General features: G+C 49.2%; 1 protein-coding gene across 12 annotated transcripts in view; it reads right to left on the bottom strand.

Moving 5' to 3' along the window:
- The window catches only part of Pfkfb3 (6-phosphofructo-2-kinase/fructose-2,6-biphosphatase 3), an 87,063-nt gene that overhangs the window by 4,738 nt on the left and 58,501 nt on the right, over positions 1-23,824 (bottom strand). For 3 of the 12 annotated variants that reach the window (XM_052727070.1, XM_052727072.1, XM_052727074.1), the window contains exons 2-16: positions 17,911-18,036; positions 16,363-16,459; positions 13,889-13,955; positions 13,325-13,399; positions 12,309-12,365; positions 10,034-10,158; positions 8,072-8,279; positions 7,606-7,752; positions 7,340-7,444; positions 5,793-5,922; positions 5,398-5,460; positions 5,228-5,292; positions 4,523-4,609; positions 3,492-3,665; positions 1,344-1,366 (exon numbers count right to left, since the gene is read on the bottom strand). In XM_052727070.1, coding sequence (XP_052583030.1) covers positions 1,344-1,366; positions 3,492-3,665; positions 4,523-4,609; positions 5,228-5,292; positions 5,398-5,460; positions 5,793-5,922; positions 7,340-7,444; positions 7,606-7,752; positions 8,072-8,279; positions 10,034-10,158; positions 12,309-12,365; positions 13,325-13,399; positions 13,889-13,955; positions 16,363-16,459; positions 17,911-18,036 — 1,549 coding nt within the window. Of the gene's footprint in view, positions 1-1,339; positions 1,367-3,491; positions 3,666-4,522; positions 4,610-5,227; positions 5,293-5,397; positions 5,461-5,792; positions 5,923-7,339; positions 7,445-7,605; positions 7,753-8,071; positions 8,280-10,033; positions 10,159-12,308; positions 12,366-13,324; positions 13,400-13,888; positions 13,956-16,362; positions 16,460-17,910; positions 18,037-22,059; positions 22,307-23,824 lie in introns of those variants that run through there. The other 9 variants (XM_052727071.1, XM_052727075.1, XM_052727076.1 and 6 more) reach the window with 5 other exon arrangements.

Here is a 23,824-nt window from a genome sequence, read left to right as displayed (position 1 = left end):
CAGAGAGTGAGACAGGAGGATTGCTTTGAGTTTGAGGCCTGGGATACACAGTAGGTTCCAGGCTAGATAAGACAACTAAGATGATACTATTTCAGTAAAACAATAATTGATTAATTTTGGTCACAGGATTGGGCTGGGCTAGATTCTGGGTCTCCAGAATAGAATGTGACCATAGCAGGGGTGATGAGTCTGTAGACTACATTTTTGCTTCACTAAAGACATTCCAGCCAAAAACACTATTAGATTCACATTAGAAATGAACAAGCTGAACCACAGGTTCCAACCCAAAGGTTCTGCAAGGAGAACCCTTGGTCCTCAAGCAGTCCACAATAGACACAGGATGGTGAGCACACCGTCCCTTTCTGAGAGGGAAGTTAACAGCCAGGCCTGCCCTCTCCCTTGGGAAGTGGCTGCACGGGAAGCTATGGGAGTTAGTTAACCCACAGACCAGTGGCTGCTCATGGTACCCCTCAGGCTTCAAGAATCAGAGACAGAAAAACAGCACCTGGGCTTTTCCAAGAAGCTTACAGGGAGGAAGACACTAGCTTTCTAGGGCCCAACGTCTGTTTGAGGCCTGGCTCCATGCCTACCAGTTGGTGGGTGTGCGGGTCACTTGACCTTACTTGTTAAACAGGATGAGGATTGCCCTGCCCATCTCTTATTTAAGGGCCAGAGATACAAAGGATGGGCCGTCCCATTCTCTATGAGTTACACAGCTCTCCTAAATGCCCGCCCACACCTGTTTCTCAAGCTTGACAGGGCAGCAGTCGGGGCTGTGGATTCAGTGGAGTGGGATCCCCAAGGACAGTTTCTATCCGGATGTCTCCAGAGATTGTCCCTTGGCAGGGCTGACAGGCACACCTCCAGGCCCTCAAGACAGATTCCCATGTTGGTTTGCTTTTTTATTAGGCTCTGGATAAATATTGCTTTCAGAATAAAAGGGTGCTCCTCTGGGAAAGGGAGTGAAAAGAAGAAACAGCAAACACTAGTTTCACTCGCCATCAAAATCTGACCCCAACCGGGAAACAACATCATGTGAAGTCCCAGCCTAGGACCATTCAAGACACAACCTAGAACCCCGAGAGGGACTGGGGAGTAGCACCCTGTGGCTGATGGCACTGGAGTGGGCTGAACATTGTTAGTTTGGCCACAACACATCCCCTTTCTGCACCCCTTCTCTATAAACTTTGGGAATTCTCTCCTCGCAACTCTTTCTCTTCTATGGACAACCTCAGAGTCTACCCAAACTGTCCTCATCCTAAATACTTCAGCAGGCAGGAGACAAACTGGCAACAAGCAAGAGTGAATGCAAGTGACAGAATTATTGAGCAGGAAATACTTACAGACAGGCTTTCCCTAGCAAAGGCTGCAGGGAGACAAGGTAAGGAGAGAGAGAAAAAAAAAATCAGTCAGGAGGCCAGATGGCAGCTGGTGAGATGAGCCCCACACACCTCCCATGTCTGACCCGGCCAATAGATCCCAGACATCTGTTCCTGAGGATCTGGCAATCCTGAAGGGCTGTCCTAATAAATTCAGAAGCATCTGTGAAGGGGGAGATAAGGCTGGGCGCTTGCCAGAATCCTCCATGACCAGATCAGGGTAGCTCTGGATGTCCCTGCCCCAGGCCCAGGTTAATCTCCTCAGGTCTCCGCAACAGAAGACTCCCACAATGCACCAGGATAGAGGGCATGGTGATGCAATCAATGTCAGTTCTGCTTGGCTGTAATAGAAAACTCTCAGATCTAAAGGAACATCTACTGGAGTCTTCCCACCCAGTCCTGTGCCCATTTCCAAAGCGAAAGAGCCTGGCCATTAAAATCTTACACTTGACAGGCACGGCAGTGCACTTGGGAGAAGGAAGGAGGAGGATCAGGAGTTCGAAGTCATCCTCAACTACGTAGTGAGTTTGAGGCCAATCTCTAAGCATCATGAGACCCTGTCCTCCACAAAAAAAACAAAATCCTACATTCAGGAGGCACAGATAGGACGACCATAAGTTCATAAAAGACAGCCTGAACTATATACCAAGAACTTGTGGCCAAGGAGTGGGAAAAATCTACACTCATGCTAATGGCAGAGCTACAATCAAAGCCAGGTCTCCTAGCTCCCATCTGTCATCCTCCTGGACCCAACCCTTACTTTGTGCCAGACCAAGTTACATGTACTGCACAAATCACCTTGTCCGAGCCACTTTTTTTGCAGGGTATAATTGCTCCCCAATTCCACAAATTAGGAAACTGAGGCCTGGGGCAGTTAAATGAGCTTTGGAGGCCTCGGTGGTTCTCCACACCACATTCCAGACCTCAGGAAGTTAAAGGGAAGTTCAGGGGTCAGCAGAAGTGCTGGGAGGCGCAGACACAGCCAGAGTTGGCCGGGCATGGAGACGACAGTCAGCAAGGGATAAGGGTAAGGTCTCTTATTTCATGTTTGCAAAGGCTCTTGGCTATCTTTGAAGGACTGGTGTTCTGAAAACAAATTTCAATGCTCAACAGACAAACTCTTCCAGCCTTTGATCTTTCAAGCTAGTGAAATAGTGACTCTGGCTGGGTTCTGTTTGCTTTTACTCTGATAATCTAGCTGCTGTGTGAAAAGGTGGCTATACTGGCTGCCTGGTCCTGTGTATGTATGTATACACGTACTGTGCGCACATGCATCCACGTACAGGGATGCAGATGGACACAAGCATCACATGAAGGGACGTGAAAGGACAACCTTGGATGTCAATCCTCAGCAGCCTGCCACCTTTTGTTTAAAGCTCTCCTACTGCAATCCTGGGATTCCACCATGTAGGCCAGGCTAGCTGGCCTGTGAGCCTCCAGGGATCCACCTGTTCCTGCCTCTCCTCTCACCAGTGATTTTACAGGCATGTCCCTCTGCTCTCAGCTTTTTGCCTGAGTTCTGGAGATCTGAACTTGGGTCGCCACAGCTGCATGGAAAGAGCTTTATCAATCCAGCTGCCTCTCCAGCTCTGGGCTCTTTCTAAGGGGGGAGGTATGCTGGTTGTGGAGAAGGAATAGGCTCTTCTGTGGGAATCTCAGCTTTTTCCTGTCAGAGAGGTGATAGCAAAGGAGTTAGCTCTGGGGTAAGAAGACATCACTCCCATGGTACGTACAGACTCCTGACTGGGAATTGCTATTCACAAATGTGCACAGGACTGGAATATTTTACAATTTCTTTTACTCTGTCTGATTCTGCTCAATGAAGAATAAGAGCCATAACCTCAGAAAGGATAGACAGAGTCACTGTTGACCAGGAAAGATCTTCAGAGAGGGCACCTCATGTCCTGCCCAAGGCACGTACACACACTACACAAATGCACGTACACACGCTATACACCCACAAACACTGTCTACTGCACATCACACACACAGCCCACCCCAAACACAGGCGCACATCCTCACTTGCCAACACAAACACAGTCCCAGATCTGGGGATCGTCTCTCCCCTGTTCACTCTTCCCTGTAGGGAGTAATTAAAGCAGAATCACTGACTTGTCCGGGCAGCTGCGTGGGCACTTCCGGGGGCAGGCAGCTGGGCAGGGCAGCAGAAGTGGAAGCCACATGCTCCTCAAAGCTGTTGATGCGAGGCTTTTTGGTGGGCTCAGGGCTGGCTAGTGGGGTGACACTATTGCGTCTCATGAGCGGGTTAGGTCCCTTCTTTGCATCCTAAGCAGACAAAGACAAAAGAGAGAAGGCGACAGTTACAAGGAGTGGGTAGGGAGGGACAAAAGCCACACACACACACACACACACACACACACACAGTCCTCTGGTGATCTGTACGAGGACCACCAGAGGGACACCCAGGTGAGTGGCCTTGACCCTGAGCTGTTGCTGCCACAGAACTTCTCGCTATGTGCAAAGCAGGGGAGGAAAAAATTACAACCACAACAGAGAAGGGGGTCAGAGAAAAGATCCTTACTCCCAGCCACCCCACCGACAGAGGGCCCGGGAGAGATGGTTGGCTCCGAGATCACAGGTGTGGGAGGGGAAAGGTGTCAGGGCCTACTCCCTTCCATCTGGGTCTATGGCACACACAAGCACCTGTGGAATACACTGTGCTCCCCGAAACAGTACCCAGCCTCAGCCTAGGAGGTAGAGCAGGAGACCAAAGGTGCAGGAAACAGACAGCGGTCTGTCAGCCAGGATGAGCTGTCCACCTTCCAGTAGAGGATGACGAGACAGAAGAGTGGGCTTCTGGGGTCCATGGCATGGCCCAGCATCTCAAAGCCCAGGGCCGCTTCAGCCCCAGCACTCAGCAAGGAGGTATTCTGAGGCCCTTGGAGCCCATCTCATGTCTAAACCCAGTGTTGGAGCTGTCCTCAGTCAGCTAAATGAGCACAGCTTCCAGGTGCCCTGCTTCAGAGGGCTGGGGCCAGGAGACAGGGCAAGGCAGCCCAGGGACGCAGTCCTCTTCCAGTGTCGTCCACAGTGCAAGCTGGGCAGTAAGTCAACTGGCTGGCACCCATGTACCCTTCCTACCAAAGTCTGACGGCCAAGCTCCTTGGGAATGGGGAAGTCACCTGTTTTGCGGACTCCACAGACAGAAAGTCAAGTTCGGTGTAAGAGGAAGGTCTGACTACACTGGTAAAGTGATGTGTTTTGACCGCCTGCATAAAGCAAATTTAAACCCACTTTCACAACACAGACCTGGACAGATAAGCCATCTGCCCAGTAAGGAATCCAACACAACCACACACACCCTCCCCGCAAAAATCTCAGACCTCCCTGATATGGAATACAATAACAGCAGCTGGGTACTCAGTCTCCTGAAGACCATTCCTCGGCGGCCCGTGGGATTCCCTCCTCTAGTCCTGCTTCCTATCAACCTTTGCTAACTATGAACTTGATGCATGCAGATGGTGCAGTTGACCGGCTAGTCCTGTCTGAGCCAGGCTCCTGGTACCTGAGAAGGCATAGCTTTTGCTGCCAAAAGTGGCAACAGCTATTGCACTAAGGTAATATTTGAGAGAAGGAAGTAACTCCCTGTTTAACTCATTCTTCCCAGTCAAGTAGAAATGAGGGGCGGGGGAGAGGGAGAGAGAGACAGAGAGAGAACAGAAAGAACAGGACAGAACCCATGAAGTCACAGGAAAAGACAGGCTAGGAACAGAGGTGTGGAGCATGGTAGCTGGCCAGTGGGCCTCAAAGAAACTCAGTGAGAACCCTCCAGAAGAAAACCAGACCCAGAGTTTCCCATGGGTCCCATGCACCTGAGCCTAACTCACCTCTGATCTCTCCCTGTGTGTGCTCACTGATTCCACATTCAAGTAGATGGACTCCACACGGCACCCTGAAGGTGAAAGGCGGGGAAGATGGCTTCTGTTAGAGAGATCGTCCTCATCGGCAGCCCCATAGCCCCCAGGAGACCTCAGGCCCAGCCGGGGCTGCTACTCACCATAGGCCACAGGTGTCAGTTTCAGGACGGTGTGAAGGGGACACTTCAGGTATGGCATCTCCTCTGAAATGAGACATATGTCATCGCAGTTAAATAAGAGCCTTGAAGCAAAGGGAGACACTCAGGGGGCATCCCTAGGCTCATTGTGAGAGCCTCACGCCTAACCCAAAGGCCCTTGGTCACATGGAGGCTTAAGGGTTCTCAAGCTGGTTTATAACATGACGACGCCCACTGAGCGCCACACTGTTCAGTAGGCAGCAGGTACAGACCCCTCAGCGGGCTGTGAGGCAGATCCATATTCAGATACAAAGTAAGAAAAGATGGGTCCCCTCCCACTTGCAGCCAAGGGCCCATTTCCTCCTCCTTCATTCCTGGGCATGGCTTGCCCTCAATACCTGCACTCTTGTCGAGGAAGTAGGCTAGTAGGCAGCGTAGGACAGCCTGGTGACAGATGACCAACACATTCTCTTGGCGCTCTAATTCCATGATCACAGGCTCTAGGCGCTGGACAAGGTCCTGGTAGGACTGAGAACAAAGGGGTGGGATAGCACGTTAGGAGAGGGTAGGCAGGGAAGAGTCCTGCAATCCCTTGCACCCTCATCGTAGACCAGCTCACAGCCCATCCCCCCACACATGCAGACATCCATCCTTCCTAAGTGTTCAGCTCTGCCTTTGATGAAATACTCCTAGGAAACACAAGGGAAGCCTACAGTCCTGTCTGTCTGAACTCCTTCCTCTTGAGCGCGGGAGAAAGATCAGACTCTATCATGGACGATGACTCAGGCAGTCATTGAAAGAAATGAAGTCCTGGTACATGCCACAACCTGAGAGAACCTCAAAAATCTGTTATGTCAGTCAAGTGGATGGAAGACATCAAGCATCACCATCTACATACACCGAAGGATGCCTTCTGTGCACCATCCAGAACAGGCAACTCTAGATACAAGGAGTTTGTGGTCACCAGAGCTAGGATCTCCGAGATGTTAGATGGACTGCTAACATGTCTGCCATTTCCTTTTGGAATACGGGTGGTGCGTGTCTGTAATCCTCAGCACTCAGAAGGCTGATGCAAGAGGACTGCCATGAACCCAAGGCAGCCTGGACCACACATTGAAGAAGATCCTGTTTCAAACAACAGAAATGTAGCCAGGTACGGTGGTGCACATCTGTGACGCCAGCACTGCGAAGGACTACAAGCAAGGCACTTCTGAGCTACACAAGGAACACAAAGCTGCAACATAAAAAAGCAACCCAAGTCCTCCTCACACTGAACTGTCCATGCTTTTTCTCCTTCTAACCAGAGTTACGGTGAGTGAAGACCAAAGTGAGACCAGAAAGCAGCATGGTGGCCCACCAGGCATGGGAACTTGACAAGGGCTCAAAAGGACACCCACTAGGTGTCAACATAGCCACCTGGCTGAACTGCCAGAGTACCACATGGTTCAGCACACTTCATTCCAACTCAAGAGCAGCTGCCTGCTCAGCCATTCTCTCTACCAACATCGGCCCAGACCCGGGACAAGCCATCTAACGTGACATCCGCACAGCCAGCCTGTCTACCATGTCTCCTGGCATCCAGGAAAAAGCTTTGGTCTGGAGTGAATCTCCAGCCATCCTCTTTGCTCTCTCCCACATCACACACATCATTAGACACATACACACACAAGAGTTCTCGTTCCGTGTGGGACACACATCGCACTTCCCTTGGGGCTTTTTACAGGGTTCTCTTCAGTGAGATTTAAAGACCAAAGTAGTAGTAGAGATGAGCTTACAGAACTGGTGAGAGATGGGGTGGGTTGTAGAGGCCGTGTGGGGACTCACCTGATTCTGCTGAGGCCCCCAAAGCCTTCTCTCAGCCACCTCCATACACAACACATGTGGCAGCTCCTGACCATTATAAAGAAAAGCCAACAGACAAAAGAATGGACCTTCTCTTGCTCACCTCACCCGTGGGATATCGGTAGTAGTATTTGTCCTGTTCACGTAGTGCGTACTCTTCAGGGTAGGTGTCTCTGATCTCCTCATAGGTTAGTTCCTCACACACACCCTGTCAGGGAGACCAACATTCATGCCAAGGAACTCCCCCATAGTGTCACCTCAAATAAAAGGGGGTCTCAGGAAGCCACCAGGAAAGATTCCAGAGGCCCCTCGAGAGAACTCTCCACCCCCAGCCAGGCCTCCCCACAGCCATGCGGGCCCGTGACTCACAGCATCGATTTCATTGAGTGCTTTCCACTGCTCATAGGGGAGCCTCAGCGCCTCCGCGGTCTGGATAGTGCTTTTCAGCTGGCTTGTCCACACACGGAGGTCCTTCAGATTCTGTTCCTCCACGAACTTGCTCAGGGCATTGGCGAACTGAGGGGAACAGAGGAGACAGAGGTCACCCCAACTCCAGCTCTTTCCATGGGTTATGGTATATTCCAAACTTCCAGTGCCACTCAAACCTTATCAGAGACCAAGAGGCCTGACTCTACTTTTCCGTTTCTAGTCCACACTCCCATGTACACATATAGACACATGCAAATACCCACAGTATATAGCACGGCAAAAACAGCAAAAAAATACACAGCATCCTACCCTCCTAAGGACCCTTCTACTCTACCACCTGGTGGGAGCCAACCACCCTCCGGCCTCCAGTCAGTCCCTAGCCCATCATTTGTTTTCTCTCCTCTACCTTCTTGCCTCTGCTGGACAGGCCCGAGTCGCCCCCAATCTTGCCCTGCAGGTTGTACTCATTCTCGCCGTGCCGACACAGGTAGATGGTCCGGGGCTGCACGTGGATATTCATCAGATAGTACACAATTCGGCTCTGGATGTGGTCCTGCACTCTGTTCACCAAAAACCTCCGGCCCACGTCAATCACTTTGATGAATGACAAGTCCCTGCAAAGAAACATCATTGAGGACCGCCATCCAGGTCTCCCTAGCCCTGGAGGACAGCAGACCTCACCCTAGGCCTAGCCAGCTTCTGGAATATTTGCTCCTGGGCGCCTGTAACAGTGACCGTTGTGAGTCTTCCCTAGAGTCAGAGAGTAAATGAAAGCAACAATTCCCACAGCCAGGCTGTTCAAGCCAAGGTATCAGAGCTGGAGAGATGGCTCCCTCAGTGATGGATAAGCACAAAATTTGTACGTCAAGTGCAGATGCACCTTCTTAAGAAGCAAGGCATAGCACGGTCTGTAATCCCAGAGCTGGGGAGGCAGAGAGAGGCTGTCCCCTGAAACTCACTGGCCAGTCAGTCTAGCCAAATCAGTGAGCTCCAGATTCAGTGAAGACTGTTAAAAAGTGAGGTGGAGAGACCAGGGACATGGCTCAGCATGAAGTTGCTTTGCCACCAACTCTCATGACCTGGGTTTGATCCCCTGGGATCACAAGGCAGGAGGAGAGAAAAGGCCTCCCTGGCCTTCACACGTGTGTTCCAGGGCACATGCATGCATGCACACATACAGGCCCAAAGCACCAACACAAGCAAACAAATAAATGTACAGATGTCCAGGGAAAAGCAAAGCAAACCTCGCTGGGCATGATGGCACACACCTTTAACCCCAGCACTGGGCAAGCAGAGGCAGTCAGATCTGCGAATCTACATAACTAGTTCCAGTCCCACCAGGGTTAGAGTGAGACCCAGTCAAAACAAACAAATGAACAAGCAAAAACCTAGTAAGTATCTTTTCAAGGCAGAGAGTAGTTGAAGAAGGCATTTTCATACATTCATACTTTTGGGGGGTGGGTGGGTTGAACAGACAGGGTTTCCTGTGTAGCCTTTGCTATCCTGGAACTCATTCTGTAGACCAGGCTGGCCTCGAACTCACAGATCTACCTGCCTCTGCCTCTCAAGTGCTAGGATGAAAGGTGTGCACCACCACCACCTGGCCTATATATTTATACGTTTTAAAGACTTCTTTTTTATTATTTTTAATTTAACATATACGTATGTATATGTATATATGCATGCATCTGTGTGGGTCTGTGCACATGAGTGCAGGAACTTGTGGAGGCCAGAGGCATCTGATTCCCCTGCAGCTGGAATTACAGTTGGTAGTGAGCTGCCTGATGTGGCTGCTGGGAACCGAACTCCTGTCATGCGGAAAAGCAGGAGGTGCTCTTAACTGATGAGCTCTCCCTCATTTTGAACCTCCCCACTCACGACTGTCTTCTCCTAAATGCCCCCATCTCGTGTGCTTTTAGTGCAGCCCTTCACACATAGAGGTGAGGCCACCCACTGAGGCATGGGCAGCCTAGCAGCGGTCATGTCCTCAAAGGAGAGGGACCCTCCCTCCCTCAGCCGCCAACAACTGCCAATAGCTCCTCCGCCAAAGGACAGGGCCTCGGGGACCCTCCCAAAGCCATTTCTAGAGTTCACAGACATATTTGGGAGCTGTTTATGGGACCATCAAGAAGACATTTCAAGCCGGGCGGTGGTGGCGCACGCCTTTAATCCCAGCACTCGGGAGGCAGAGCCAGGCGGATCTCTGTGAGTTCGAGGCCAGCTTGGGCTACCAAGTGAGTCCCAGGAAAGGAGCAAAGCTGCACAGAGAAACCCTGTCTCGAAAAACCAAAAAAAAAAAAAAAAAAAAAAAAAGAAGACATTTCAAGCCCTCGTGTGGATAACTGAGGGAGTGAGCTCTGGGAAGCACCTGTCACACTTATCAGGGTCAAGAGGCTGGTAGCTGGCTTCATAGCAACTGATTCTCTTCATGAAGTCGTCCATGGCTTCTGCCGAGTTGCAGTCTTTGTAATCCGGGCTGGAGATTTTAACTTCCTGTAACATCACAAAGAGCAGCTGATGAATCACACTGGAAGGCTTTCTGCTGAGATTAAGCAGGATTTGGGCTTTCAAATGGGGAAAGCCCAGAAATTCTCAGAATAAAGACTATCCTACCCAGCATCTAAGAGGAAGAAAAAGAACGGGGAGGTGGGGAGGGGTCCCGAGGGTTGACTGATGGCCTTATGGTTACACAGGGAGGATGTCCAGGAAGGACAGACACAGGAAACCCACAGAGATCCCCTAAGGAACACATCTGGACCATACATGGAGGCGGAGGCAGGTCAGTCCAATAACGGAGTCAGCCTGGCCCTCAATTCAGCAGAACCCCACGGAAGCACACCAAGAGCAGGCCTTTGGTCACAAAAGGCACATTAAGTGTTGCTCTTGGGCAGAGTCTCTCCACCTGTTCCAACAGAAGCAGTAGCCACCTGTGCTGGTCGGTGTGATGCCATCTAACTAGACCTGGTGCCTAGACCTTTCAGAGGTGCCCCTCTCAGACAGAGTCTCCTATAATTGGACAATTCTGCCGAGAAACCCAGGTGGATGTTAGGGAAACTCAGACTGATTTTGGTCTTTTGAGGCACTGTCTTACTATCTAGCTGTGACTGGGCTTGAACTTACTATGTAAAGCAGGATGACCTTAAATCTTCCTAAAACCTCCTACCTCTCTCTGCCCAGTACGTGCTGAAATGATTAGGCAGGCACCATCATGCCTGCCCTCAGAACTGTTTTAATCTTATGCTTCCACAACTATAAGGCAGACAAGAAGATGGACAGGCCTGGAGAAGGACATTAGGGGGTTCCCAACTTTTTTGCTTTTGGCTTTCTTTTGTTTGCTTGCTTTGAGACAAGCTCCCATGTACCCCAGGTTTCCCTTAAACCCACCACATAGCCAAGGATGACCTTGAACTTCTGATCCTCCTACTTCTCCCTCCCAAGTGCTGAGATTCCAGGTATTCACCACCACACCCAATTTATGCAGTGCAGGGAACTGAACCCACAGCTTTGTAGGTGGCAGACAAGCACTCTACACCAATAGAGCCACATCACATACACAGTTGCCCAAGAATCTGAATGTACTTAATGCTGCTGAACTGCACACTAAAAGTAGCTATAAAGGTCAGTTGCATATTGTGTGACTTGTACAACAAAAACATGAATATAGGCCACAAATCCCTGGACCTAATCTGCAAAACTGCTTTTAGGTTTAATCAGAGAAAGATTTCTGAACACAGAGGATCAGGGCCAATAGCTAACTATGTGAATGACTAGAAAGCTACTACGAAGACAACTCCTACCTAAGCTCGGGAGTGACCACACAATGGGGAAAGGATTTCACAGCTACACCATGCTTCACTATCAAGTGGAACAGGGAAAATAAACCCAAAGAAAGACAGCAAAGTCCTCTGTGAGCACAGCACTCCTATTTCTCAAACTTTGAGCCTCTTCCTGAAGTGGAGCTTGTTTCTTAGAAATGTTTGCAGATACTCCCACTGTCTCGAAGAAAAAGACCAATGAACGAAAGCAAAAATGGTTAGTATCCCTTTAAAAGTAAGGTGTATATTGGGCAAGGTGTAGTGGTACACACTTGTAATTCCAGCACTCAGGGAATAGGGTGCAGGGTGTCTTGAGTTCAAGGCCAGCCTGGGTTACACAGTGAGATCTTTGGCATAGTGAGCCTTGGAGGCTTTGGTTAACATAAAAGCATTATTCCCTACTAGGGACTGGAAAGCGAAAGTGAACATCTGGATGGCCTCCCCTGTATGATGGGATGAGCTGCCCTTCATACCTGGCTACTCCATCATCACTCACCTTCTGACAGGTGAAACTACTCCCTGTCTGTCCCCTTTATCTACCATGTCCCAACCAAGATTGTATACCTGCTGCTTGTCCTCAAAGTCCTTGGAAATGGCCTGGATGTCACTTTAGAGCACGTCCAGGTCACAGCCTATGCTAAGTTAATATCCCTATGTACTTCTACCATCCCAGTATCCACCTAAAGACACTCAACCACACATGGAGCAGGGTGTTTGCTTCTCAGGATGTAGTCATTATCCAGGCCCTGACCTGGGTTCCCCCAGGACTGCAAATAACCTCACAGTATTAAGCGGCCATAGACAAACAGGGCTTTCTACTTGTCTTACCATGATGTTGGAGGCCACAACAGTAGGGTCATCACATATGGACTCAATGAAAAATGCCTGGAGGAAGGAAGCAAGACAGAAATGTGAAAACAACCCACAAAAGGCCAACTTTGATGTCGCTGTGATACAAGAAAGGAAACTAGCAGGAAAAGGATGGGGCTGGGGAGATGCAAAGTAAGCCAGACTCAGACACTGCGTGCTTCCACTTACATGCAAAATCTAGATTTAAATGTGTGTGTGTGTGTGTGTGTGTGTGTGTGTGTGTGTGTGTGTGTGTGCGCGTGCGCTGAGGCGGGTGCCATGACAGAGGAGGAAGACTAAAGGGAGGGGTGGGGAACGGCAGGTGAATGGAATACATGTACCATGAAAGCAGAATCCAAGGGACTATTTGGGGAGCGGACGAGGGCCAGTACGTCAGAGAAAGGAGGGGCCAAGAGAAGACAGGAGAGCAAATAGGAGCAAAGTGTAATGATGCCCATGTATGAGAATGTCTCGGTCAAACCCGTTTTTTGTGCTTTAGCACCAGAAGCACTTGCCTTGGTTTGTTAACCAAAATATTAATGAGGGGGAGGATTAGAACTGGGAAAGTATTACTCCATAAAACATCAACTTTGCATGGCCATGGCCTTCACCTTGTGCCAGGGAGGGAGAGCTCCACTGTCTCCAGGCACCTTGCCACAAGGAAGACCTTGTTTCAAAGCAGCAAAACGCGGACAACTAGCCATGGGGGTGGGTGGGGCTCACACCTGCAATCCTAACGCTTAGCAGACGGAGGCAGAGGGATTGTTGCAAGTTTGAAGCCAGCCTAGGCAACAGAGTGTGTTCCAATGAACCTGGGCTACAGAGTGAGACCTGCCTCAACAACGAGAGAGAGAGAGAGAGAGAGAGAGAGAGAGAGAGAGAGAGAGAGAGAGAGAGAGAGAGAGAAGAGGCTGAAGCCAGAGTCAGGCAATCAGCCGCTCCCAAGGTGTTTTCCACTCTGAACTTGCTAGATAGAGGCGGCGGGTCTGGCTCACCTTGAAGTCATTTTCTTTGGCAAAATGAAGGATCATGTGTCTCCTCTCTCTAGTAGTGTTGGTGGCGTCAAAAACCTGATAGAGAAGAAGGCAGTGGCGGCGGCGGCTCAGAAAAACTGGTAAGGATGCTTACCCAAACCACAAGGGATTCAACCTGTTGTCTCCAGAAATAAGCCCCAAATTCCTTCTTCCAGACAGAGTTGTGTCCTGTCCCCTAACCTCTCCATAGTGCTCCCAGACTCCCTCCTCATCCTCGGCCCACAGCTCTCTCTGGCACAGCAGGGAAGCAGGGGTGGGGGTGGGGGGTGGGGTGGACCCAGGGACCTAGCAAGCAGTAACATACAATGAGGGGCCAAAGAATGACGCCTGGTTGCTGTGGCTGGCAGCAACACAGTAGAGGTGGTGCCCAGACGCCCACTACACACGTGAGTGGCAGAGCTCTGTGCCAACATCCATCCCAGGATACATTTTCCTGAGCCATGAGCCTTGTTCCCTCCACCCTCAGAGCCATTTGTCCCTGTTCTCACTCTACAGGGGCTCTCCACACTGCTCCCCAAGACTTACTGCAATCTGTCCTCCTTCCTTGGTCAGGTAACTCTTGACGTCTCTCAGGGCAGCTAAGGCACACTGTCTGCAAACGCACAGGAGGAAAAGCACGGGTCAGAGCAGGCCCAGCCAAGCGGCCACATCCCTCGTGACACACACTGGAGCTCTAGTCCCAAGCTGCTCAGGGTATCCAGGTCTCTTTAGGTCCAGAGGCCTCCGACCTGCGGACCAGCACAGACACCCACCTCCACACAGCTGAGGGAGGCAGCCATCATGCCCGGCAACACGGATGGGATCAATGTCCCCGAGAAACATTTGTATTTGGTTCTGTAGACTGTTTTGTTTTGTTTTGTTTTTCAGACAGGGTCGAGCTATGCTGCCCAGGCTGGCATTCAACTCTGTAGGCCCAAGCTGGCCTTAAACTCCCAGGAATCCTCTTACCTTAGCCTCTCCAATGTGGAGATTGCAGGCACCAGTTACCATGCATGGCCTTCTTTTTTAATTTTTTAATCTTTTGTTCTTTGTCTTTCTTTTGTGGCACTGCTGAACTGAACTCGAAGCCTTGAACATGCTAAGCAAGTGTTCTATGACAAGACAACAGCTCCAGACCTTTTTCTCATTTTAGTTTGAGACAGGGTCTCACTAAGTTATTTAGTCTGGCTTTGAACCTACTCTGTAGCTTAGGCTGGCCTAGAACTTGCAGTCTTCCTGCCTTAACCTCCTGAATGCTGGGATCAGAGAAACGGTGCACCATGCTCAGCTTAAAAACTAAACCTGGGGAGCGTTTTAAGAACGGGTTCCAAGGGCAAGGGATATAGCTCACTTGATAGAGTGCTTGCCTAACATGCACAAAGCCATGGGTTCAATCCTCGGCACTGTCTAAAACCAGGTTTGGTGGCACAGTCTATAATTTTCATACTGGAGAGTGGAATCCGGAGGATCAGAGGTTCGACTTCAGCTACTTAGAGAGCTTAAGACCAGCCTCAGCTACATAAGACCCTATCTCAAAACTTAAAAATAAAAATAAAAACCAGTGCTGAGCAGATGGGGTAGCATCTAACAGCTGTCCTCCAGAGGCTAAGGCAGGAAGACAGATTTGAGTGTAAGGCCGATCTGAGCTATATAAGTTAGTTCCAAGCCAGCCAGGGTTATATAACAAGACCCTAACTTAAAACAAAACAAAACAGTACTAATAAAATAAAAATGGCTGCCAGAGCACACAGAGAGCCTCACTGGGCATGCCTGGGGCTGTGCCTGGCATCAGTAATTGGGATTTCTTCCCACACCCAGCTGATTCCAGCACCACGTGGAACTGAAAAACACCACCTGTCACCTGTAGCTTAAGAACTCTTTTGCAAATGGAAACTGATGGTTTCCAATGAAAGGGACTTTGTTCCCTCCTGGAATGTGGCTGCTGCTGAACTGTCTCAGGGTGGCTCAGTTCATACTTCTGGGAGCAGATCAAAGCAGCCCGTCACAGAGAGGCCAAGAGACTTGTCCTACTACTAGCTAGGTCTGATGGCCATCAACAAAGAACCAGCGTGCAGACTGACCTTTTCTTCCTCTTATAGAACCTGGCTTCAAAAAAGGAAGCCCCAGGGTGGGCAGATAGCTTAGCCCGTAGTAAAGAGCTGGCCTTGCGAGCACAACAACCTGAGTTGGATTCTCAGAACCTACCCTGAAGGAAGAGGAAGAAGAAGAGGAGGAGGAGAAAAAAGAAACAGCAGCTGCTGGATTTGGTGGTGCGCACTTGTAATCCCAGGGCCAGGGAGGTGGAGAACCCTGGGGTTCACTGGCAGCCAGCCAGTCTTGTTAAGTTCTACAGTGACAGACCCTACCTCTAAAAAGAGGCCTCAGAACTGGTTCAGTGTTGCTAAGGCACTGCCAGCCTGTACACATGCATGAGGGCTTGAGTTTGCGTCTCCAGCACTCACCTAAATGCCAGGCACGGTGCCACTTTCTGTAACCCTAGCACTGGGGATGGAGAGACAGGCAGAGCTCTCTGGCCAGCCAAGCTAGCTCCGGATTCATCAGCGGACCCTGTCTAAGGGCTGGAGGGATGACTGAGCAGCTAAGAGCATGTGTTGCTCTACCAGGACCCAGGTCTGATTCCCAGCATCCACCTGGAAGACCACAACCTCCTCTAACTCCAGTACCAGGGCATCCAATGCCCTCTTCTGGCCTCCCCAGGCACCAGGCACTAACATACACGCAGGCAAAAGCCCGTACACATAAAAATAATTTTGTAAAGAGACCCTGTCTCAAAAGATAGAGAAGCAATACAGGAATATAGCTGATGTCCTCAGGCTTCCGCACACATGGACACATACCCACTTCACACTCACCTATATGTATATATACATTTTATTGTAAAGTAGACAATATCCAAGGAACATGCAAAGTCCTCCTCAGGCCTCCACACAATGTACAGACACACACACACACACACACTCACAGACACACACAGGAAACACACGGCAGCTCAGGCTTACTTTCGGACTCTCATGGCTTCCTCATTGTCAGGGCGGAAGAAGTTGTAAGAGCTGTACTGCTTCACAGCTTCACGTCGATATTCTCCCACATTGAACACTAGACAGGAAAGACAAGGACAGTCCTGGATGAGCCATCAGGAACCAAAGAGAAAGCCCACCAATCCCTATCTGAATAAGGAATCTCATATGCAAACAGCGTGGACTTCCCTCTTGTCATCCCCAGGTAACAGTCTGGGAAACAGGGTCCAGACCAAAGGACAGCACCCATCACTCTTGCTGTACCTGAAGTTGTCTCCTAGGGACCAGATCCCAATCCCAGCCTCCCAGTGTGACCAACCAGAAACAGACTCTGAGAACAGTCAAAATCCAGGAAAAAGAAGTTCAACTGTAGGAGTAAGGATGTCACTCGGTTGTTAAAGTGCCTGTCTAGCATAGATGAAACTCTGGGCTGGATCCCAGCACCAACCAAAAACATTGGGCATGATGGTACATGCCTGTAATCCCAGCACAGAGATGTAGACAGGGGGGATAAGAAGCTCAGTAGCTGTATTGGAGACCACTGAGCTATGAAACATTGTCTCAAAATCATAGATAGATAGACAGACAGACAGACAGACAGATAAAGAAAAGACAGGCTGGTGAGTTAGTTCAGCAGTTAAGAGCACATGCTGCTCTTACAAAGGACCAGGGTTCAATTCCCAGCACCTACATGGAGATTCACAGCCATCTTTAACTCAAATCCCAAGGGATCTGACTCCCTCTTCTGGCTGTCTGGAGCATGAGGCATACCTATAGAACACATACACATATGCAGGCTAAACACCCATACATATAAAATATGGCGCACACCTTTAATCCCAGCACTCGGGAGGCAGAGGCAGGTGGATCTTTGTGAGCTGGGGCCAGCCTGCTCTACAGAGCAAGATCCAGGAAAGGCGCAAAGCTACAGAGAGAAACCCTGTCTTGAAAAACCAAAAAAAAAAAAAAAAAGAAAGAAAGAAATATTAAAATAAGTATTTTTACCTATGGTATCCCAACAAAAGTTGGTCTCACTGGCCAGCCAGCCTAGCCTACTTATTGAGCTATTAATTCTAAATTACCCCTGCCATGTCTAAATTAGCCACGTTCCTGTTGGCACACCTGCGGTGATGAGATCACATTTAACAGTTACTGCTTAGCACATGCAGACCTAGAGGCAAACACTAGTATTATAAAAAAAAAAAATTCTCAGCACAGTGAGGGATGCTAATCTTTATCCTCAAGATACTTCCCATTTAGTTGGGAAGACAGGGCAGAGGTGTATTAAAATGTCACCAATAGTATGCAGCATGAAGCTGCTGAGGACAGTCACTGAAGGAAGGCTACAGCTACACGTGATGAGACTTTCAAAGAAAAAAGACCCGCAGAGAACAAGGTCACCACAGGGAGCCTGATGAAGGTGAAGGTAACCCAACTGGGAAAATGGATCAGACTCCGTAACTCAGGACAGTTGTGCCTGTGAGCCGCCACCGTGAGGATACCAGTCGTTAGCCTTGAGTCCTGGCTTACCTTTCGTTGGAACGCCTATCCAGTTGAGGTAGCGAGTCAGCTTCTTGGAGATGTAAGTCTTACCCCGGGCCGGGAGGCCCACCATTACAATCACCGTTGGGGAGTTGGTCAGCTTCGGCCCACAGGCTGCAAAGACCAAGCCAGAAGTCATCAGTCAAAGAGCAAAAGTTAATGGCCAGAGTCCCATGCCCAAAGACAGACTGTGAAGAATGGGACCAAAGTTAGGTATGGTAGTCCCAGTCCTTGGGAGACAAAGGAAGGAAGAATTGAGTGTTCTAGGTGATCCCATACATAGTTGAATTCCAAGCCAGCTTGGGTTACAGAGAGTTAGTTCCAGGCCAGCCTGGGCAAAAATGTGAACTATCTCAAAGCAACAAAAAAGAATAGCACTAAAGTTATGATGTCATTCCACATCCCAAAGCCCCTGCCATCTGATGACCTATGGGACTACACACTTCACCCCATCCCCACCTAGTGACCACACCCCTTGACCTTGTAGTTCAGTCTCACTTTTCTGGCAATATTTGGCAATGGCAGTTCCAAACACAAATGTACAATCAGACATGGAGGAACTGAGCCCCATATGGTGATTCCAGTTCTTAGCAAAATAGTGTAAGAACATTTCTTGGGGTACAAGGATGGAACCCTAATGCCAGGGAGGGTAAAAAATTTTTTGTTTTGTTTTGTTTGTTTTTCAAGACAGGGTTTCTCTGTGTAACAGCCTTGGCTGTCCTGGAACCGATTTTGTAGACCAGGCTGGCCTGGAATTCACAGAGATCCACCTGCCTCTGCCTCCGAGTGCTGGGATTAAAGGCGTGTGCCATCACATGGGCCAGGGAGGGTAAAATTAGCAGCAGGGAGAGATGATTTCCTAAATCAGTATGTAAATTGAGCAAACAGGTGGGAAGCAGACAGAAGTGAGACCCAGAAACCGAGAGAAGACAACCCATTTGCTAAACTCCAAAGACTTTCTTGAAAAAAAAAAAAAATTAAACGGTAAGAGTTTATCAAGTAAAAGTAGGTCAGGGACCCAGAATGCTGGGCCCCCTGGCTGGGCACCACGCCTGTGCCTCTCACATCCTCCCTGGCCACCCTCCTCCATCCCTCCATTCTGCTGCCAGGATCTGATGGATGCCAGGTTCAGAGGAACGCCTGAGTCTGCCAAGGTAATGGCCAGTCAGAGGGTCCTAAATAAGCTGGTCACTAAGTCCTGGGCAGGCTCCCCAGAGACACTCTTGCTTGTGATGAATGAGTGCCCCGTCGGTCTTTAGAATCTCAATAAGATGGAACACCAGGGACAGAGGTTTCCAGAAAGGAGTCAAAAGAATCCTGCTAGACAAACTAAAGTTCCAGTATTTCCTTGGCTGTCTCTTCGCCACTGAGTCTCTTGGGCGACTCCTGCATCCTGGCGACAAGTAAGCTTACAAGGCAAAGAGGCTGCCTGCCAACTCTAGCCCAGCTGGCCTTCTCCCATCCCAGACACAGGCTGCATAGCCTACAGGAAGAGATGAGAATCATGCCACCACCCTAGACAGATGTCAGATCTAGATAGAGGCTCATGAGAAGTCTCAGCATTAAGTGGGACACCAATGTGGATCTTTTGCTACAGACTAAGGTCTGATTAGAAGAAAGCATGGCAAGGGGTGAGTGATCTCTTCGATAACGGGGACCTGGGTGAGGGGTGTGAGGCTATCTAGACAAGAGAATTCAGAAACCAAAGATAGCCCTTAGGAACATTCCCCAGGAATGCATTCCAGAGGCCCTGGAAAGAACAGATACCTAGAAGACAGAAGTTCTTTCCAGCTAATTAATGGTGGCTTCTCCTGCCCTTATGACTCCACTGAGCCACTGCTACTGAAAGCATCCAGAGATGCCTGGAGACAGGTACCCATACATGCATGTGTCCATGGACAATGTCTGTTGGAACTGTGTCAGGGAAACAGAGGCAGAAGCCGGCTGAGTTATCAGATCAGGGATTAAGTCTATCTACTAATCACAGGAACGAATCTCCTCTGGCAGTAGACACTTTGGAAGGGAAAAAACCATACCGTAGACTCAGGAGAGTGCTGCTGGATTTCAAGTGCAAATAAACCTAGATCACTCTCTTAGTTGACAAAGCAAAAGCCACTCTTCCCATCTGCTCAAAGCTGAGGAACTCAAAAGAACTGCCAAAGCAAGTGTAGCTTTGTCACCCAGACATCTGAGCATGGGAAGATGCACAAATCCTTTCAGATGAATCTAGTATCCCCCTCACAGCCTCTTTTTAGCTCATAACCCAGCTCAAGGGTCTCACTGAACAAATAATGTCCTGCCCCTGGCCCCAGGTTCTTTTCTTCATAGACATTTTTACCACTGAAGAAGAGACACCAATCATGACCCCTCACCCTCCATCTCACAACATCCCCTGGATCCAATCCTTAACTTGGATGTTTCTTCCCCCAATCAACTCAATATACTGACTTCAACATAGGATTTCCTAAGACAAACATAATGCCTCCTTTCCTTTTATCTAAATGTTCAATGTTTTGTACCAGGGTTTTTAGCAATAAATCTCGATATTAACTTAAATAAGGATAAAGAATACACAGATGTTCCGTTAAAGTGTGATGGCTGGTCTCCATTTGTCAACTTGACTAGATTTAGAATCACCATGGAAACACACCCCTGGGGCTATCTATGAGAATGTCTCCCACTGGGTTATCTGAGGTGGGAAGACCCACTCTAACTGTGGGTGGCACTGTTCCATGAGTGTGGGTAGGCCTGAAGAAAGGGGAAGAGGGCTGAACACCAACATTCAAATCCCTCTGCTTCTGGGCAGAGATGCAGAGACTTGACTGCCTCACGGTCCTATTACCACAACTTTCCAGCCACAGTGGACTGGACCCTCAAACTAGTCAAAATAAACACTTCCTTCCAGAAGTTGCTTTTGTCATGGCAATTAGAAAAATAACCAATATGTGGGGAGAGAAGCCATTGTCTCAAGAGAGCTAGGCCCTGGTGGCAGTCTGGGAAGATTCATACTAAAAGTATTGCCCATAGTTAAGGCCATGGTTCTTTAAGTAAGATTCACAGAAAGCCACCACATCCCAAGAGCTGAGCCAGCACTCTACAATGTCATTAGGCTTGTTTGCTTACATACTCATGAGACCAGTGATCTGGATGCTTGGGGGGGGAAGATGACATGTGGACAAACCGAGGCCAGCATTCCTGAGGAGTCCCTTTGAGCTCAGACCTGCCTACCCACAGACTAGGTCCACCATTGTTAGTTCTTAACACAGCCTCGCGACTTATGCCAGCTTCCTGCAGGTAAATGCACACAAAGGAAAACCAGAAGACCAGCTGGGGAGCTACAGGATAGGGTGGCTGAGGGATAAATAATGGGAAGAGAAAACCTGACAGGTAGTTAAACCCCCAACTTGAACAGTGCTTGTCTAGCTCAATTGAGAGGCAGATGCACACCTGAGTCCTAACCTCAACACTTCTTCCTAAGTGATTAATATCTTTGATAGCATGTGACCAAGTGGATCATTGAGACAGCCGACTTCAACCATCCCACCATCTGATACCCACAACTTATTTTCCAAATATATACTTGGGAAGATCCTTAGCTGTGGCCCCCATACCTCATCCATGCTTGGTTCTACCCAGACAGTTTGCAAAATGTTATCACTAGAAAAGGATGATACCGGGGCGGTGGTGGCGCACACCTTTAATCCCAGCACTCAGAGGCAGAGCCAGGCGGATCTCTGTGAGTTCGAGGCCAGCCTGGGCTACCAAGTGAATTTCAGGAAAGGCGCACAGCTACACAGAGAAACCCTGTCTCGAAAAACCAAAAAAAAAAAAAAAAGAAAAGGATGATACATCCTCTCTATCCTTTTGTGTAAGCATGTGCATTATGTTTCCCTACAAGCTCAAAGGAAAAACACAGAAGGATCTGTTTAGGACAGACAGACAGCTGTGAACCCCTAAGGGACCATCTCCCCAGCTGCCTAAGAGAAGTGAGGCCTTTCCACAGGAACCACCTCAGTCTACTTCTATCAAGTGAGGGAAAAATGGAGCTGTACAGAAGACTTGTATAGGTATACTACCACACTAAGATCTCTCAGAAAATGGGCTTAACCTGCCTGGCCCTCGGAACATAATAAATACCAGCAACAGGAGGCAGTGCACGCCACATGGTTGTTCACTAGACGAAAGCATTTCTCCTGGCATCATCAGATCGGCCTGTAGCACCCTCCAAGTCTGATGGGGTAATATGAAGAGAGCGTGCCTCAGCAGAGCGTACTTGGCAATGTGGGAGCAAGGAAAATACAGTTAATAGATGTCTCTCTCTCTCTTTTTTTAAGCTGTGCTACATGGAAATAAATTGATTTTTTTTATTAAGATATTTTCTATTCATTTTACATACCAACCACAGATTCCCCTGTCCTCCCTCCTCCCGCCCCCAGCCTTCCCCCACCAACCCATCACCCCCATCCCTACCTCCTCCAAGGCAAGGTCTCCCATGGGGAGTCAGCAGAGCCTGGTACATTCAGCTGAGGCAGGTTCAAGCCCCTCCTCCCTGCACCAAGGCTGCGCAAAATGTCTCACCCTGGGCACTAGGTTCCAAAAAGACAGTTCATGCACTAGGGACAGGTCCTGGTCCCACTGCCTGGGGGCCCCCTAAACAGTTCAAGCTAAACAACTGCCTCACTTATCCAGAGGGCCTAGTCCAGTACCATGGGGGCTCCTCAGCTATTGGTCCACTAGTTTGGCTAGTTGTCTCTGTACTTTTTCCAATCATAGTCTCGATATCTCTTGCTCATAGAATCCCTCCTCTCTCTCATCAACTGGACTCCTGGAGCTCTGCCTGGGACCCGGCCGTGGATTTCTGCATCTGCTTCCTTCAATCACTGGAAGAGGGTTCTATGATGACAGGGTATTCAGCCATTCGATCACCAGAGTAGGCCAGCTCAGGCACCCTCTCAACTACTGCCAATAGTCTATAGTGGATTCATCCTTGTGGATTCCTGGGAACCTCCCTAATACTCTGCTTCTCCTTATTCCCATGATGTCTTCATTTATCATGGTATCTCTTTCCTTGCTCTCCCACCCGCAAGGGACGAGCTGGAATATCTTCTGCTGGGCAGTGGTGGCGCACGCCTTTAACCCAGCACTTGGGAGGTAGAGCCAGGCGGATCTCTGTAAGTTCGAGGCTAGCCTGGTCTACAGAGTGAGATCCAGGACAGGCACCAAAACTACACAAAGAAACCCTGTCTCAAAAAAGAAAAAATAAAATAAAAAAACCCACAAACAAACAGCTCTCCTTCATGGTTACAGTGTACATGCTTACCATGGACCCCTTGTCTCCTAATATCTAAATAATCTGATGCCCAACGAATGACCTTGAATTCACAACCCCATATCTCTGCCACACACTGCAATGGGGTGCCTTAGTGACTCAGTGATAACTTTGGGAGATAATACAATATAAAATAGCAGCGCTAATAAGCATGCAGCGCCAAAAGTCCAGTACACTGGGTTAAAAGCCAAGCCTCATCACCACCTTGGACCTTAGACATGTTCATCTCTTGGTGTCTTCCTTTCCTTTTCTTTTTTTTTTTTTTTTTTTTTTTTGGTTTTTCGAGACAGGGTTTCTCTGTGTAGCTTTGCGCCTTTCCTGGAACTCGCTTTGGAGACCAGGCTGGCCTCGAACTCACAGAGATCCGCCTGGCTCTGCCTCCCAAGTGCTGGGATTAAAGGCGTGCGCCACCACCGCCCCGCCTTCCTTTCCTTTTCTATACAATAGTGGGATGCTTCAGAAGCTGATTGTGACAATGAGCTGCCACATAACTCACCTGAAATGACTGCTATAAATATGCCTGGCTGGGCACCAACAAGATAGAATTCCATAAAATTTTGAGTATCATACCCA

This window comes from Peromyscus californicus, unplaced genomic scaffold (assembly GCF_007827085.1).
Source record: "Peromyscus californicus insignis strain IS unplaced genomic scaffold, ASM782708v3 Scaffold_8__1_contigs__length_139910024, whole genome shotgun sequence".
Classification (NCBI taxonomy): domain Eukaryota; kingdom Metazoa; phylum Chordata; class Mammalia; order Rodentia; family Cricetidae; genus Peromyscus; species Peromyscus californicus.
The sequence above is the reverse complement of the archived record's forward strand: the minus strand, read 5'-3'. Positions and strand labels throughout refer to the sequence as shown.